The following is a 20,285-nucleotide window of genomic DNA, read 5'->3' on the forward strand; positions in this document are numbered from 1 at the left end:
ACACATTAAATATATACTCACACCCCTGGGTAAGTTTAATTAATTGTTGTTGTCAAGGGACCTTAGTATGTATTGTATTTGAGCTTATGTTCAATTAAATAATGTGTTTTTCAAACAAAATTTATTAATATTTTTTTTGTTTTTGGGATCCCCTCAAATAAATACTCTATGAATATGAATTAAAAGGAACTATATAAAAATGTTCTCTCAAGAATTTGTGGTCATTACTGACATATTTTGTTATGTGGAAAAGTTTTAACAAGTAAAACCTTATCTTGGATTAACCAATTACATAATAGTATTATATGTGTATGTATTGTACAAGCTTTTTTATATTTAAGGAAGGGGTTATGCGAACTGCTAAATTGGATGATCAACTTTTCTTCTCTATTTGGTACTCAACATAAAAAGAATATACAACACTCACTAATTTAATTTCAAAACTTTCTGTGCTTTCAAAACTTCAACGCCACAACTTTAGAAAGTGAATACGAGGTTTTTGGAGAAAGCAGGTTATTTGATGATTGAAGTAATTTGAGTTATTCATGTGGGTTTTTTTTCTAAAGTGGTGGTCGCTCTTGCGTTTTTAACGTTTTTTCTAGCCTTGACCTCTCAAATGGTCACTTACTGTTAATATATATAATCTTCATACAAAGTTCTATGCTTTGTAGCGTTTTCTGTAATCCTGTTTACAAACAGACGAACAAATTATCTTCATCTCTCAAAAGTTAATAGGCCCTTAATGGTGACACATTATATCTTCCGACAAAGTTTGAAAAAATTGGTCAGTAATTTTTCACATTATCTTGCTCACAATCAAACAAACCGAAAATATAACCTCTGTTCAACTTCGTTGTCAGAGGTAATAACTTGAAATGCATCTCCCAACTTTTCTTTAATAGAGGTCCAAAATATATTGATATTTAGCCAATTACTTCCTTCTCCATAACTGTTGTAGTATTTTTTATTCCATAGTAGGAAACTATGCACGGCTAAAAAAGATATAGTTTGAGTTTAATCAATCAAAGTTCACAACAAAACAACTAAGAGTGAGATTCATTATATTTTATAGTTGAATATTCTGTTATCAAATACAGAATAAGAAAAAGGAAAAATCATCAAATGTTGATTGAATCACAAAAGGTACAACATAAATTTATAAATTATAAGTATTAAATCAAGTGTTAATTCTTTATTAGTTGCTACTCTCAACAGTGTTATTTATATACCAAGCAATTATCTTTACTCTTTAATATTTATAGAGAGAACATTGAAGTGTAAAAGGTACCAAGTCTAAGAGTAATTATGTAAGACGGAAATTAACACATATAATTTGATGAGTAGCTATAAATTTAAGTCCTTATTGAACTCAGAGTAGAATTTGAGGATAAACATAGGAATAACTCATGTCTAGATACATAGTATAATTAGTGTCCATTTCCTTCCTCCCATAGCTGCCTTGTCAGTAATCTAATGAAACGTCATGACAGCTAAACTTCTCTTTTCTAAAACATTATTCACATTTTGTAGAAAAAAAAAGAGTCAATTATCTGTTACTGCTTTTTTACACACTGACATAATATTTTTTAAAACAATCTAACGAAATATGTATTGTTTCTATTAAGAACAATATATACACATGCATTTATACAGGGGGGGGGGATTTTAAATCCGGAAAATTTAAGGATAATGTAAATTACAATTTACTTCTACAAATTAATTAAGCAATACCCCAGTCCTTGAAAGTGAAGTCAATCACTCAAATTAACTACCTCTAGCTTTAACCACAACCTTCAACCTGACCTTGCCCCTGGCACAGGCCTAGATGAAGAACTCTTTGGTCATTTTGTGTCATTTTGGTCATGTGTACGTTTATTAGACTATCTCTGCAAGACCCCCACACAGAGTTGTCCTATGGGTTCAAATTTGGCAAGGTATGACGACAAATTTCCTTTTTCCTTATGCTTAAAGTTGATAATATTGTAGAGAAAAACACGTGCAAGGAGAAGGGGGGAAGACATATGGTATCATTGTTTAAAATACTGATGTGATTATCAGCTGCCTGCTTTATTATGATTTTGAGGGTATAACGAAAGTATTTATTAGCAAAAAGTTGGATGAAGATTTACTACGTATAATTGACTTAGACGCTTTTTATCCGTTACAGTAGATTTGAAAACGTCACATTCCATGAAACTGTAATTCATTATGAACCCTATTCTCAAAATAATAACTAATGAAACGACAAAGTAGAGTATTTCAAAATTTGTTTGAAGTTCCAAGTTTAAAAAAGAAGGCTTAAACTAAGTATAATATACTTGCTAAAAAATAAGCCATCATACGTTTATGTTAAATATTCAAAATTATCAATTAGAATCATTTAACTAATAATAACAATAAATTATAAATACAGAATTTTGAAATAATAGATTGATCCAAATAATATTTTCTTGTTTTTACATCGGAATTCAGTTAAATATGTCATAACTTTAGGTTGCAAAACACAAACCAGACGTGGAGCCTTTTTCCGCATGTGAAAGTTGCTATTTACAATTGTGCTCAGAATAGATATATCTCTACCGATGAGATCTAATTAATTATTATTAATAAAGTAAATGTCAAAATCATAAAATTAGACAGTAAATATACTAATAAAAAAAATGTTCTTTTCTCGATAAATTTTTTGAACGTAGGATGATTAACAATGAATAAGGGTTATGTCATGCAATAAGCATTTTTGTGAAATCTGAGTTAAAGTCTGACTTGATGTATTCATCATTAATTGGATATTTTAGATGAATGTCCATGCTCTTGATATGAGATGAGGGTATTGAGTGGCGTTTAATTTTAATATTAAATAGCGTTTAATTCTAGACGGGGATCTAAAGGCACATTTATATCGCCATCTGTTTCTCGTCCAGTAAGTATTTCCAAATTCCTGGGCCTCCATTTCCAGAAATCGAAACAGAAGGCGACGTTATTTTAGTCATTTTATTCAGTTCTTTATCGACTATCAGTATCTAATATAAATTATATTAATATTGAATAGTAAAGGCAGGAATTGATAACGTTCGTGACAGAGGAAAACGTTTATTATTTTAATCAATGATACCATAAGTATTTCTTCCCTTTTCCTCGCACACTTTTGTATCCTTACTAAAATGATCAACCTTGCCCTTGAAATATCGCAATTTGAAGCTTTTTTCATGAAATTCAAGTCAAATATGGCTTAAAATGACCATATTTCTCGAAAAAACTCCAAATTTCGTCTATTTTATTACAAATTCATCTTTTAATCATCAAATATAGCACTTTGAGGACCTATAAAGGCGTTTGAGCAAAGAAATATCGCAATTTGAAGCTTTTTTCATGAAATTCAAGTCAAATATGGCTTAAAATGACCATATTTCTCAAAAAAAAACTCCAAATTTCGTCTATTTTATTACAAATTCATCTTTTAATCATCAAATATAGCACTTTGAGGACCTATAAAGGCGTTTGAGCAAAGAAATATCGCAATTTGAAGCTTTTTTCATGAAATTCAAGTCAAATATGGCTTAAAATGACCATATTTCTCGAAAAACTCAAATTTCGTCTATTTTATTACAAATTCATCTTTTAATCATCAAATATAGCACTTTGAGGACCTATAAAGGCGTTTGAGCAAAGAAATATCGCAATTTGAAGCTTTTTCATGAAATTCAAGTCAAATATGGCTTAAAATGACCATATTTCTCGAAAAAACTCCAAATTTCGTCTATTTTATTACAAATTCATCTTTTAATCATCAAATATAGCACTTTGAGGACCTATAAAGGCGTTTGAGCAAAGAAATATCGCAATTTGAAGCTTTTTCATGAAATTCAAGTCAAATATGGCTTAAAATGACCATATTTCTCGAAAAAACTCAAATTTCGTCTATTTTATTACAAATTCATCTTTTAATCATCAAATATAGCACTTTGAGGACCTATAAAGGCGTTTGAGCAAAGAAATATCGCAATTTGAAGCTTTTTCATGAAATTCAAGTCAAATATGGCTTAAAATGACCATATTTCTCGAAAAAACTCCAAATTTCGTCTATTTTATTACAAATTCATCTTTTAATCATCAAATATAGCACTTTGAGGACCTATAAAGGCGTTTGAGCAAAGAAATATCGCAATTTGAAGCTTTTTTCATGAAAAATTTGAAGCTTTTCATGAAATTCAAGTCAAATATGGCTTAAAATGACCATATTTCTCGAAAAAACTCCAAATTTCGTCTATTTTATTACAAATTCATCTTTTAATCATCAAATATAGCACTTTGAGGACCTATAAAGGCGTTTGAGCAAGAAATATCGCAATTTGAAGCTTTTCATGAAATTCAAGTCAAATATGGCTTAAAATGACCATATTTCTCGAAAAAACTCCAAATTTCGTCTATTTTATTACAAATTCATCTTTTAATCATCAAATATAGCACTTTGAGGACCTATAAAGGCGTTTGAGCAAAGAAATATCGCAATTTGAAGCTTTTTTCATGAAATTCAAGTCAAATATGGCTTAAATGACCATATTTCTCGAAAAAACTCAAATTTCGTCTATTTTATTACAAATTCATCTTTTAATCATCAAATATAGCACTTTGAGGACCTATAAAGGCGTTTGAGCAAAGAAATATCGCAATTTGAAGCTTTTTTCATGAAATTCAAGTCAAATATGGCTTAAAATGACCATATTTCTCGAAAAAACTCCAAATTTCGTCTATTTTATTACAAATTCATCTTTTAATCATCAAATATAGCACTTTGAGGACCTATAAAGGCGTTTGAGCAAAGAAATATCGCAATTTGAAGCTTTTTTCATGAAATTCAAGTCAAATATGGCTTAAAATGACCATATTTCTCGAAAAAACTCAAATTTCGTCTATTTTATTACAAATTCATCTTTTAATCATCAAATATAGCACTTTGAGGACCTATAAAGGCGTTTGAGCAAAGAAATATCGCAATTTGAAGCTTTTTTCATGAAATTCAAGTCAAATATGGCTTAAAATGACCATATTTCTCGAAAAAAAACTCCAAATTTCGTCTATTTTATTACAAATTCATCTTTTAATCATCAAATATAGCACTTTGAGGACCTATAAAGGCGTTTGAGCAAAGAAATATCGCAATTTGAAGCTTTTTTCATGAAATTCAAGTCAAATATGGCTTAAAATGACCATATTTCTCGAAAAAACTCCAAATTTCGTCTATTTTATTACAAATTCATCTTTTAATCATCAAATATAGCACTTTGAGGACCTATAAAGGCGTTTGAGCAAAGAAATATCGCAATTTGAAGCTTTTTTCATGAAATTCAAGTCAAATATGGCTTAAAATGACCATATTTCTCGAAAAAACTCCAAATTTCGTCTATTTTATTACAAATTCATCTTTTAATCATCAAATATAGCACTTTGAGGACCTATAAAGGCGTTTGAGCAAAGAAATATCGCAATTTGAAGCTTTTTCATGAAATTCAAGTCAAATATGGCTTAAAATGACCATATTTCTCGAAAAAACTCCAAATTTCGTCTATTTTATTACAAATTCATCTTTTAATCATCAAATATAGCACTTTGAGGACCTATAAAGGCGTTTGAGCAAAGAAATATCGCAATTTGAAGCTTTTTCATGAAATTCAAGTCAAATATGGCTTAAAATGACCATATTTCTCGAAAAAACTCAAATTTCGTCTATTTTATTACAAATTCATCTTTTAATCATCAAATATAGCACTTTGAGGACCTATAAAGGCGTTTGAGCAAAGAAATATCGCAATTTGAAGCTTTTTTTTCATGAAATTCAAGTCAAATATGGCTTAAAATGACCATATTTCTCGAAAAAACTCCAAATTTCGTCTATTTTATTACAAATTCATCTTTTAATCATCAAATATAGCACTTTGAGGACCTATAAAGGCGTTTGAGCAAAGAAATATCGCAATTTGAAGCTTTTTTCATGAAATTCAAGTCAAATATGGCTTAAAATGACCATATTTCTCGAAAAAACTCAAATTTCGTCTATTTATTACAAATTCATCTTTTAATCATCAAATATAGCACTTTGAGGACCTATAAAGGCGTTTGAGCAAAGAAATATCGCAATTTGAAGCTTTTTCATGAAATTCAAGTCAAATATGGCTTAAAATGACCATATTTCTCGAAAAAAAAACTCAAATTTCGTCTATTTTATTACAAATTCATCTTTTAATCATCAAATATAGCACTTTGAGGACCTATAAAGGCGTTTGAGCAAAGAAATATCGCAATTTGAAGCTTTTTTCATGAAATTCAAGTCAAATATGGCTTAAAATGACCATATTTCTCGAAAAACTCAAATTTCGTCTATTTTATTACAAATTCATCTTTTAATCATCAAATATAGCACTTTGAGGACCTATAAAGGCGTTTGAGCAAAGAAATATCGCAATTTGAAGCTTTTTTCATGAAATTCAAGTCAAATATGGCTTAAAATGACCATATTTCTCGAAAAAACTCAAATTTCGTCTATTTTATTACAAATTTTCTCGAAAAACTCAAATTTCGTCTATTTTATTACAAATTCATCTTTTAATCATCAAATATAGCACTTTGAGGACCTATAAAGGCGTTTGAGCAAAGAAATATCGCAATTTGAAGCTTTTTCATGAAATTCAAGTCAAATATGGCTTAAAATGACCATATTTCTCGAAAAAACTCCAAATTTCGTCTATTTTATTACAAATTCATCTTTTAATCATCAAATATAGCACTTTGAGGACCTATAAAGGCGTTTGAGCAAAGAAATATCGCAATTTGAAGCTTTTTCATGAAATTCAAGTCAAATATGGCTTAAAATGACCATATTTCTCGAAAAAACTCAAATTTCGTCTATTTTATTACAAATTCATCTTTTAATCATCAATATAGCACTTTGAGGACCTATAAAGGCGTTTGAGCAAAGAAATATCGCAATTTGAAGCTTTTTCATGAAATTCAAGTCAAATATGGCTTAAAATGACCATATTTCTCGAAAAAACTCCAAATTTCGTCTATTTTATTACAAATTCATCTTTTAATCATCAAATATAGCACTTTGAGGACCTATAAAGGCGTTTGAGCAAAGAAATATCGCAATTTGAAGCTTTTTCATGAAATTCAAGTCAAATATGGCTTAAAATGACCATATTTCTCGAAAAAACTCCAAATTTCGTCTATTTTATTACAAATTCATCTTTTAATCATCAAATATAGCACTTTGAGGACCTATAAAGGCGTTTGAGCAAAGAAATATCGCAATTTGAAGCTTTTTCATGAAATTCAAGTCAAATATGGCTTAAAATGACCATATTTCTCGAAAAAACTCAAATTTCGTCTATTTTATTACAAATTCATCTTTTAATCATCAAATATAGCACTTTGAACTCCAAATTTCGTCTATTTTATTACAAATTCATCTTTTAATCATCAAATATAGCACTTTGAGGACCTATAAAGGCGTTTGAGCAAAGAAATATCGCAATTTGAAGCTTTTTTCATGAAATTCAAGTCAAATATGGCTTAAAATGACCATATTTCTCGAAAAAACTCCAAATTTCGTCTATTTTATTACAAATTCATCTTTTAATCATCAAATATAGCACTTTGAGGACCTATAAAGGCGTTTGAGCAAAGAAATATCGCAATTTGAAGCTTTTTTCATGAAATTCAAGTCAAATATGGCTTAAAATGACCATATTTCTCGAAAAAACTCCAAATTTCGTCTATTTTATTACAAATTCATCTTTTAATCATCAAATATAGCACTTTGAGGACCTAAAAAGGCGTTTGAGCAAAAGAAATATCGCAATTTGAAGCTTTTTTCATGAAATTCAAGTCAAATATGGCTTAAAATGACCATATTTCTCGAAAAAACTCAAATTTCGTCTATTTTATATTCAAGTCAAATATGGCTTAAAATGACCATATTTCTCGAAAAAACTCCAAATTTCGTCTATTTTATTACAAATTCATCTTTTAATCATCAAATATAGCACTTTGAGGACCTAAAAAGGCGTTTGAGCAAAGAAATATCGCAATTTGAAGCTTTTTTCATGAAATTCAAGTCAAATATGGCTTAAAATGACCATATTTCTCGAAAAAACTCAAATTTCGTCTATTTTATTACAAATTCATCTTTTAATCATCAAATATAGCACTTTGAGGACCTATAAAGGCGTTTGAGCAAAGAAATATCGCAATTTGAAGCTTTTTTCATGAAATTCAAGTCAAATATGGCTTAAATGACCATATTCTGAATCTGATAAACAGGGTTTCAAAATTGAACGACAAAGGGTTCTCAAGAAGACCCCGTTCCACTAAATTATTTATTATAAATCTGCAATCTGTATATTATACTTATATTCTCGGAATATTATGTTAATTCAATATCAACCAACCTATTTCGTTATATACATTAGTTACGTTTAAATAGGTATTTCATAATATTAAAATCCTAAATTGTATTTTATTCGATTCTGTATTATAATTAATATTGATTAGTAACATTTACAAAAAAAGCCTAGATAGCCAAAATTTCTTCATATAAATAAAAAGGGCAATACTATAAAGGACATTGGTATAAAAGTATGGAATCGCTCTACGAGGGATCAGAAAGAAATTGAATTCCTTTCCTAGAAATGGAGGATAAGTATATTATTCTTACTGAACCAACATTAGTTCGGACTAATTAGGCGTCGATAAACAGATAATAATAAAAAAATAACTCCTTTACAAATCCTTAGTGGTCATCTCCCTGTTTCATGATCACACGTACATTTGTAGGTACTCAAAACTTAAATGTTCTCGCCTCACGAATGAAATAATTATAATAACTAGCTGAGAAAAAAAAAAACACCCTTTAGGTTGCCAAAAACAAAACTAAACTTGTATGTAGAAAACAAGTTGTAAATAATGCTTAGAATTTACAACACTAAATATATTGACTCTTCTTTTCTTTTTTAAAATGGATTGTGATGATCCAGGGAGTACTTTAGTCTCTATAACACTCCCTTGATGACCTGTAGCTACGCACCCATCCTTTTTGATGAGCCCCATCGAAAGTCACATTCATCATTTTATATATGCTGTGCGGTAACATCAAAACAATCTTGAAGAAAGATGAAATAACAGAAAAAATCCCTATTTATTTTGTATACTTCATATGTACATATATACGGAGTGGTCCATTAAAATCTGAAAACTTTGAATTTTAAACTTCAATAAATATAATTTATTAATTAACTGTAGAATTTCTACAAAATTAATAATAAAAATAAATGTGTTTCTGAGCCCATAAGTATTAATGTAGCTGCCCTTGGTGACAATGATAGCTTCCAGTTGCTGGAGGAAGAACTGGAACCAACTGCAGTTGTAGGGCTCTGTCATGGCGTCCCAGTGCTGGCTGAGAGTGGCTTTGAAAGCCTCGTTGTTTTGGTGAAAGACACTGCAGGTCTACATTAGAGGTTTACATTATTTTGGTTTAACTGTATCATGTATTTATTTCATATTTATGCAAGGTAATTACGATTTTGAGCTATCCAATGGCGTCTCCACACATAGTGTCTCATTATAAAAATAAATATTATCAAATTTTGTTCAACTTATTATCACCTTCTTACTCATTTTTATTTTTATTAAGTATACACTATATTTACTTTAATTTTAACTTTTTTTGTATTTAGGAGAGAAGTATTTACCTTTCCTTGGCCGGGCACACTTTTTCATTCACTTCCATGTATTTCTAGTAAAGTTATGTAGAATAAAAGGTGTATTTTTTTGGAACAATACATGATTTTTTATTGAACAACGTAGCTGACACGTGACGTAGTTGTAATCTGAATGAAAATCTTTAAATATCTTTGAGTGGTGGGAGCGTTGGTGTCTTTTCAAAATTGAATATTGCAAAAAAAGTTCAAAATTATTGTGATGTAGCCACATGTATATCTCCTCACATGGACTCAAATCAAGGGTATTCATATCACAGGTTTCCGACGCCACAACACTTCCAAGATAAATGGGGCAATGCTTGTCGTAGAAGAAACACAATTAATCCTAACACGGAAAAAAATTTGTTCTTGACATTTTGAAACCGAATGCTTTGAAAGAAATTTGCAATCCGAACTAATGACAAATTATGGTAGGACTGCCAGTAGCAAAGTTCGCAAAACAGTGCAATTCAACACTATAACAACTCTCAATTTATGTTTTGGTAATCCTATGAGGTGCGCTGAAGAAGATAAATTTAAAGTCATGAGAAATAAAAGGTTGGATTTTTAGTTTTACTATAATATTAATATAGGTATTTGTCATATATTCTTCTTGACTCGCAGCCCGAAATACCAAAAAGATATTTCATAATCTAGTTCATGATATCGAAGACGATAATGAACATGGTGATGAAGCAATGGACACTAGTGAACAAAACAGCAACACTGGTTTGGATGTTTTAAATCAATCAATCAAAGAAATATTAATTTAGATGCATATAATAATTGGAGAAAGGAGGAATAAAAAAGACAAGCATTTAAATCTTTGAAATTAAATTTGTGTAAAAAGATATATACAAGTCAAGCAAATGTGCTTCCTAGTAATGACAAAGACAAGACCCAAAAAAGGAAGAAGAAGACACTACAAGATCATTGATGTTAAGGTCCTACTCAGGAGGAAATGAATGACTATCTTCAAAAAATTATCTCCCTTTGCCCGTTGTCAACTTGAAGAAAGTGGTTTTCAAACTATTAATGTCCCCTGGAGTTCAACACAAAGTTCTTGATATTTTACAGACACTACAAAAAATCTCCCTTTGCCCGTTGTCAACTTGAAGAAAGTGGTTTTCAAACTATTAATGTCCCCCTGGAGTTCAACACAAAGTTCTTGATATTTTAAGAAAAAAGGGATGGTAAATTGAACAGATGATTAAAATTCATAAACAAATAATTATGAAACGCATTTTTAGAGAGTTTTCCAAAAGGAATAATCAATTAAAATATCTGGGATTGACATCAAACGAAGGATCGATTATTCACACTCTTTTGATCAAGTATTTCGCCCTAACAAGAAGGTTCAGGCGTAATGTGACGTTGGCTTTGTAATTCATGGAAAATGCAAGCATTTTTTGACTTTGATATTCTATTGTTTATTCAAAATTTATTTGACCAAATCAAAGAGATAAAAATTAAAGACGAATATGGGTTTTGACAATTGTTTTAGATATGGGTCTGTCATATATCAAATTACGAAAAGCACTTGGTATTTCTGAAAATTCTCCTTATTTTTGGAATCCTTCCAATACATAAAAAAAAAACATATTTCTTCCATAATATAACTCATTTGGTTAAACTTATAAGAAACAATCTACTAGATAAAGGGTATCTTCTACCTGATGGATGCACGATAAAGAAATAAGATTTTCTTCAATTGATGTCTAGGGATTGCCAGGAATTAGAAATAGCAAATAAGATTAAAGATCCCCACCTGGATTGTCATAGTAGTCAAAGACAGTGTGTTTGTTTGGAAACACAACTGTTAAGTCGTACAACAGTCTCAGAATTCAAGTGCAATTGTTGTGGAAGTTATAGTACATTGTTCACGCAACCTTTTATATTAGTATGATTTAATCCCGAATATCTACATTTTGGATCTGGATGAAGTTTAAAGTAGTTCCAATTTATTGTGGACACCCTGTATACACTTTTCACTATCTGGTTACTTTAACTGGTAAAATGTACATGTGGCTGACTAATATTAAAGCAAAATGTCAAGTGAAAATAATCAAGTTCCTTCAACGAATATTCAAACTTTTTTCCTTTAAAAATAATGGACTAGGTGATTTAATAAATTTATACTAATCTGTCAGTCAATGTCCAGTATTTTTTCGAAGGCTTAGTTTTTTTGGTTTTTTTAAATAACTTACGCTGTACTTTTTTAAACACTTGGAGTGTTGTATGTAAGTATAATCATTCATATACTTTTGAATAAATCATTTGGGAACTGAGGATAAGGTTAACAAGATGTTGCTACTTTTGTTTATCCTTTGGAATCATTTGTATTCAACAAAAGGTGAGTTTATTTTATATCAGAAATTTCAAATATGTTTAAATCAAGTTGAAGTTCTTGCTAAGTAAAATATCCTGACTTAAAAAATATTTGTACTTTGAATGTAAGTGAAAAAATATTGTTTTTCTAAGGAAATCCCTAATTTGCAAAGTATATGATTCGAAGAAACAATCCAAGAAAATTTCCAATACCAAATAATATTAAAAAATATGCAAGAAAAAATATAATATCTTGTTCTGGTTTTTTGCTGCATCAGTTTAGAAAATGCATATAAACCTACTTTATTCATCTGTATTTGTTATACGACATCCTTTTATTATGGATCCTAGTCCATACAACACATTGGATGGGGGGTCAGTATCAGATCATTTAAAAATGGACAATAGGAAGCCATGTTTAGCTGGTGGAGAGTGCTGTAATTTCGGATGAAAAAATGAAGAGTAGGCTGAACCTTATTGATATGATATTCCGACTTTTTTTGGAGGCACTCGCCAGTGGGTTTCAACTTCCCATAAGGAGGTCGTAGATAGCGAGGAAACTGCAGCACTCATTTCTAATGTTTATAAATCGAAAACGCATGGAGGCCCATGAAGAAAATATAACCCTTTTTAGAATTCTCTATTCTTTTATCAGCGCGGTACAAAGTGTGCATTCATACTATGGATGATTTGGTTGCTATTTTACTGAGTCAATTATTAATCCAATAACTTAGTAAGGGAGTAGTTTATCCTTAGCATTTTTTTTAGTTTGCAAGTTTTTTTTTCTTGGTATCCCAATCAATGTTATTCATTTTCTAAAGCTGTAATCATTATTCTTTTATCTCTGAGGGGAGAACATATAAGTATAAAGTATAACCACTCTTGAGTGTGCTCATGAACGACAGAGTAACGATGAAGATTTTTTGAAGAGCTATGAATGGAAGTCCTCGTGGATAGAAGATTTATGAGACTGGACACAATATGAGGCTGACACAGCTGGACCCGTTAGTAATTATGAGAAACACTCCCACCAAAAAAGGTTGCAGTATAAAATTGTCACATCCTCTTTATATACAAACAAATCAAAGGTTAGTACTGAGGAGTGCTCCATCATCTGGAGTGGTCTTTCCTTCTTCTCTTTCACTGTACAAAAATACTCCCCCTTATGTGTTTGGTGGAGTGTATGATTCTTGGAGCTTATAATTGCAAAAGTCCAAGGCATTATATACGCAGTGAAGGTTGGTGAAAGAAGAATTTCTTGAGGCCCTTGTGTCCCAGCAGATAGACATACTAAAATACTTTGAGGATATAGGGTTCCCCTCAAAAAAACAGTTCTCGCCTGGACCTTTGCACTAGTAATTAAAAGTGTATTTCAAGTCTGGCTCTCTCTTGTTTTTTGTAACTACACAAATGAGAAATGCCTAGTATGATTTCCGAACATTGATTGATAAATTTATCCGACTGGTAACAATTTATCATTATATTTAAATTTTATTTTATATCCAGCCCAATTATAACATAATTTATAAGAGTTTTTATTCATTATACAAAGATACAACTATAATATTGGAAGTGCAATCATCTGAAAGGTCGAATGAAGTTTGGGAATGTTTTGAGTGGTTTACTAATAATGCCAAACATTTTATCTTTAGTATGCAAGGTCAAATTTCTTAATCACAATGTATAAAACTGCATTGACTATTTTAGGAATATAGGTAGAAAAATAACGACCAGATTTGCAAGTTATTGATAGTATTTCAGAGGATATTGGATAACATACAGCGTAAATACTCAATTACTGTTACCTATTAAAAACTATTATAGTACCCTCAATCAAATTCTAGAATATTACTACGTTTAGTGTAAACATATTTGTCGACTTAAAAGGAATCTCCAAGCACTCCCAAAAGACTTCAACGTATCTCACTTACACATAAGTTTCTTTAATTTATGACCAAGTTCCTTTCTAGTCGAATGTATTATGATAACTAGCGGTGGTTGAGTATTTACTTTTATTATTTTACTTGATTTCAGATCATATAATAGTTATATATTTTGAAAGATGTCCTAGTTTTTGGATAATGGCTGTGATATATCCGACAATATAAATACTATTCCTTGCAAGTGCTGAAAGACCTTTAGAGAAAGTTTTATAGTGGGGAGACTTCCCCTGAATGTTCTCCAGTTATATCACATTGATCTACTTTCAAGATTTTAGCAACTATTCTTTTTTTTTAGCTTTGTATGGATCGTCATAAACAAGTTGAATTGTGTCAAATAAAGAAACTATTTACGCTTAAGACGTACCCTTAGGATATTTGTAAAATAAAAAGTATTTCACTGAAGTAAAACTAAGTATATTGCCTAAATTATTTTTCTTGATATGGCATCACAGACTGATAAGACAATTAAGAATTAACTTATATATATATATTTTTAATGATTAGAATCATTTAACTATTTCGGAGGAAGATATCTTCAATTGATGAACATCTACCATGCTAGCTGTTCCTTGGTAACAACAAGTAATTCCTGTTATTGTGAGTGATAAAACTGTTTAATAAGTTTTATTTTCCTTTCCGTAGAATTTTCCATTACCGTATTGAGAATAATTAGAGTTAAATGAAATACTATTCTGCGCAGAGGTAGAGATCCAGTAAGGTAAATATTTGGACATACCAAGTTATCCCTACCCTGAACACAATTATAAATGTTTTTAAAATTGTGGATCGCATCGATGAGGAGATGAACTCACATTGAACTATCATAAGAGTGAGGGACTGAGGTCTGAAGATTACCTCCACACAGACCACGGATGTATAATTTTCTATTTACTGTACCTATTTCCCAAAGAGTCCACATGAAAGGATTGTACTGATCAAATAGTAACTCCACAGTTAAGTTTACCACTGGGATGAGGACAACAACGTTTATGTATTTCCCCGTGGCTGACTTAATCATGAAGGTGAGGACAGTTTTAGCAGTTTGATTATTTGTAGTTTCCACAAATTTTACTCTGACAAATAAATTTATTGTAGATTAATTGCAAAATTATGTGGAAGAAGGGGAACAAACTAGCTGAAATACCATCACTTTCACTAAATCTCTCAAAATATATATTAAAAAAATTATAATTCGGCACGCTTGTTTTGTTGGAAACTGTAACTTTAAAATTGACTATGATTCAAATGCTGTTGTAGATTTGAATTTATGGAATTTTTTTGATAAGTTAGTTGGTAAATCTTATATATTTTGTAAACATCAGAATGTGGAACCTCCAACCATCCTTCCAAGTCTTGTAATCAAACTACAGTGGGAGAAAACGGAGCTGCTCAATTGGAAGATTATCCCTGGCATGTATTCATTTTGAAATGGAAGGAGGATGATGTGAAGTGTGAAGGGGCCATACTGACAAAGCATCATGTCATCAGTGCGGCAAGCTGTATAAAACAATATGAAAATGAAATACTAGTAGTAAGTAGATATCATTATTAGATTGAATATATTAGCTTTCCTTAGTGATCTGGGGTATGATACACACTGAGCAGGGGTGTCCGCAGGAGGTGGGCTGGTGGAGCTATATCCCCTCATCAAATTAAAGATTATTTTGTTTTTTACTTGATTTTTTTCTTGAACAGCTTATCGATAAGAAGTTTTGTGACGCATAAAACGCCATAATTATGTACCCTTTTGAATCATAAATTGGATGACTTTTTCTTATATACATTACAAAAAATTTACCCTATGAAAGTTCTAGAGGGTTTAAAACTATATAGACATTGCAAAAATTCAAGAAAAAGTTGCAATATACAGCTTAATTTAATAACTTCAAATAACCTCCGAACTTGGTTTGACGTTTTGGGCCAATAATGACCCTTCTAATTAGTATAACTATTTTTAACACATAAGGAAAATGTCTCATTTTTATTTGCAATTGTGAAAAAAATATACAAATTGACTGAGAGCATCAGTTTTTCTGAGATAAAATAGTTTGTAGTCGTTAATAAATAGAAGATATAATGAATTGCAGATTTGCATGGCAGTTTTGGACAAAAAATCACCTCTTGCAATTGACAAAATAATTTTTTTAAACACCTAACAAAGCTTCAATATTTATCTATTCATTAGTGAACAAAATATGAAAACTGGTTGACGGAATCCGTTTTTATGAGATTAAGAAGTTTGTAGTCGCTAATAAATAATAGCGATTATTCCATTATCTCTAAATTGGCTTCGTCTTTTTGGACAAACATGACCCTTCTAATTAATACAGATTTTTTTTTTAAACATAAGCAAGCTCGAACCTTTTTCTATTCATTAGGGAACAAAATATAAAAATTAATTCAGAGTGCCAGTTTTTATGAGATGAAGTAGTTTGTAGGTGCTAATAAATTATGAGAGGAGTGGCATCTTTCCGTTATGCTCATTCTGTTTTGGTCACTGAACCTCTTACAATTCAGATATATGAATTGTAGGTTTCGTGATTCAAAATACGACAGTCCTCAATGTAAAATGGCATAATTTGAGTTAGATAATAATTTATAAACTTCGTGCGTCATATTTAATACACCTGTCTTAAGAAACCAGTTCTTATTACGTGCGATTCAAGGAGAAGACGGATTAAATTTTCGACCCTGAATCTCTGGATTTTTCATTAAATATCCAATGGATTTTAATAATTGAGGTATTTATGGCAAGAAACAGTCCATATAAGACGTGAGAGCCCCTTTTTAAATTCATCTTTTGACTTTTTTCAGACTTTGCAACATACCTACTTTATAAATTGATCCCTGATCTCCATTACCAAATTGACAAAACTCAAGGCCTGTTGGAGAAGTTTGAAAGCAAATTCTACTCGTATTTGGAACAATATTCTAGCATGTCTAGAAATTCATAAGGAAGGAGACGATCTTGGGAAATTGGAAGCTCTTCTTTAAATGGGGGAAAAGTCTATTACGAAATATATCGAAGCCAAAACCTCGGTATTAGGACATCAAGCAACTGAGACACTTAATGAGGATACTGATATTGGGAAACATGAGTTAGACTTTTGTGAAACTTATGGACAAATAGTGTTACTTCTTAGAGATTTGTAGAAAACAAATTAAACGAATTCAATAGAACCCAAACTCCTGAACTTCTTCCACCAAATACCTCAAAGTCGAGAATAATGAGACTGAAGATCAACCTGCCCCCTATTCTAGAGGAAGACACTGATTTATAACAATTTATTATCCGTTGGAAACCTTTATGAAAAAATTATTCGAGACTCATTCATTTTTCTAAGTGGCCGAGTGACACAAGGGTGGGATGTTACTTGAAATGCTATTCCCTATATTCTTAAAATTGTTCGTGAATCACTTGGTACTAAAGCTAATACGAGAAAGGACTCGGATGAGATAATAGAATGAATCATGTCTCACCTCAGAAGCCTTAGTAACCGGTATATACTACATATAAAAGACCTCTTAAGTATACGTCAGTCAGAGAGTCAAAATTATGGGGATCTCAGTAAGGAAATTACTGAATTGGGATATTTTCCTACCAGGGAGAACATCACACAAGACTGCTTGCACATTGGTGTGTTAATTCAAGCTGTGAAAAATGAATCTGATAGGGCTAAATTAATGTCTGAAGATAGAAAATACTTTGGAGATGCCAGAAAATTTCTTCTTTCTTATATTTTTCCTTAAGTATTTTCCTAAGTTTTTATTATCTTGACTCATATGCGTACAAAAATAGAATGATATACCAAAAATACATTTTTTCCTTGAGCACAGTTAATACCTCAATACCAATAACCAACACAATATAACATACTAGAAATACGTTGATTCTTAATGGTTTAAATTAGACTTCTGGAAACTAATATATTTATTTCTGGGTATGTCCCAATTTGCAGTGAACAGTTTCTCTGCTCTTGGTCGGTGGTAATCCGAGTTGCAAAGTCACTCATGAGGGTTATACCTCTTTCAGCAACATCATTAGTCACTTCACTAACTCCATGTTCCTTTATAGTTTTCCTTATTTTCTCTGGTATCTGAATGGTACTAATTCCTGAGTCCAAGTGCAACACTGATTTCTCATTTTCTTCAGAACAGAAGTTACGAGTTTATTATCAATATGTTGATAGTGACGCATACTCTTAATCTATTGCAAAATGAATTTGCTCTTATTTAGTGCTTTGTATAAGATAAAGCCAGGAATTTAATTGTTCTCTCTAGTTTAATGATGGTTTAATGAAATCGTATCCATTTGAAACATTAACATTTTCATAACATTGACAGAGCTTCAAAGATAAGCAAAGCTGTTGTCAACCACACCTTCCTGGTTCCTTTACTAATGGAAATGTTCCCTCCAGACTGGTAAAAATGGAAGTTTAACCCATAAAACCCCAGAGATTTGTTGAACAAACGGTTATTTCCTTGTGACAGTGCTTCTAACGACTCCGCTCTTTAAAACCCAAAACGTATTTCCAATATACCCTTTTCAAACTCACCTCAGAACTTGTATCGATACGAATTGGCGACGGGCTCTCACTTTACAAATTCCAAAACACTCCCTGGAAGAAGAAAGAAAATTTAATTCCGATAAAGAGGAAGTGAAACGTCCTCTCACCTCTTCTTGGATTGCCGGGAGTTATCGGAGCAAAGATGCATGTTCAAGGAAAGGGTTAAGAAGGCTAGGAAGCAACACTGAAAGAGAGGGACCTCTGCTTTTCTTCATGTCTAGAGAAGCCGACAAAGACATGTATGTAGATTGAGACACTTATTACGAGTTTTCTTTTTAATGTTTATAAAAAATAAATACCGTAGAGTCTAGTTGAACAATTCAGTAATACCAGAATGGATAGAGGAAGAAATGAGTGGACTCACACTCCTCTGTTAACCTGCCTCCCTCGAGTCACAAATGCTTTCAATTCTTTTTTGTTTATTATTACTCTTTGTTGTATATCCTTTCTAAATAAGAATTGGGATTTATTTATATTTAATTCCTTTTAAATAGTTGTTTGTAGCTTAAAGGAATAAAATCAGTTGAAAATTTCATATATAAAGTAGGTAATTAGAGTCAATATATACTTTTAAATCTACTAAGACATTTTCATCTTGAAAGGGTCAATACCATGTTAGGAGAAACATTAGAGGCCTTAATATAATAAAGTAAATAAAGTTTGTTTATGCTTTTTAACAAGAAAAACCATAATACAAACATAAACCTATCAACATCGTTATATAATTACTTTATATAAATAAACTTATTATATATGTTTATTAGCATACAGGGGAGGATTGATGAAGTTGTATTTCTAAGAAAAACTGCCGACTAATGATGACCTCAAATAATTAGAAAAATAGCATGGGAACATGCTTGGTTATTATATACGTCTACTTGTTGAATTTGAGACTGATTTCTGATACCAATTCTATGTGTGTTAACTCCAAAAAGATGAAAATAAATTAATATTGAAATATGATGAAAAAATTTGAGGTGGCTTCAAAAACTTTTAAGGGGACTCAAGCCCATTCCTATCCCCCCCCCCACACACACACAAAAAAAAAAGAAGTTCCTGATGACATCACTGTTAAAGACAAAAAAAATAAACTCAAAACGGGTTAAAATATTTTAACAATGTATAAAAAATGTACTTTTAAAATATATTTTCCTAGGTTAAAACAGGAAGTGTGGACAGTGAAGCCTTCTCAACGCGATATATATTGTATTATATAAACGCTAAAGCATATCACCCAGACTACAACTCAACAACTCATGAAAATGACATTGTCATTTTAACCACGGAATTTAACATGGAGCCAAATATAAATTTAATCCCTATTTGTTTACCGCAAGTTAGTACTCACGACTTTACTGATACGTCTGCAACATGTAAGTAGATTATTTTACATCCACTATCTCATTATCACAAAAATTTATGCATTACAGATACAGGAGTTGATATTCCGACTATTTCAACGCAAACTAAATTAGGATTCCTTATCACAAAGATTGTAAATGACAACCAATGTCAAAGTTCCAATTTGCTGTGTGCTAAAGCTATTAATACTTCCTCAAATGGAAACTGGGGATCGCCGCTAGTTGCAAAAGTTGATGGATCATGCGCTTTGATTGGAATACATTCAAAACAGACTGAAGGAGACGGAATTTTAAAGTTCACTCGTATTGATCGTTACTTGGATTGGATCA

General features: G+C 31.0%; 1 protein-coding gene across 1 annotated transcript; it reads left to right on the forward strand.

Annotated features, from left to right (window-relative positions):
* Positions 1–15,348: 15,348 nt before the first annotated feature.
* Positions 15,349–20,258, forward strand: LOC121131152 (ovochymase-2-like; the record flags this gene model as incomplete). Its single annotated transcript, XM_040726684.1, has 3 exons — positions 15,349–15,557; positions 19,751–19,967; positions 20,025–20,258. Coding segments are annotated over 3 exons (660 nt in total), but the record flags the coding sequence as incomplete, so codon positions are not given.
* Between the last annotated feature and the right edge of the window lie 27 nt (positions 20,259–20,285).

This window comes from Lepeophtheirus salmonis, unplaced genomic scaffold (assembly GCF_016086655.4).
Source record: "Lepeophtheirus salmonis unplaced genomic scaffold, UVic_Lsal_1.4 unplaced_contig_18910_pilon, whole genome shotgun sequence".
In the NCBI taxonomy this organism is placed as follows: Eukaryota; Metazoa; Arthropoda; class Copepoda; order Siphonostomatoida; family Caligidae; genus Lepeophtheirus; species Lepeophtheirus salmonis.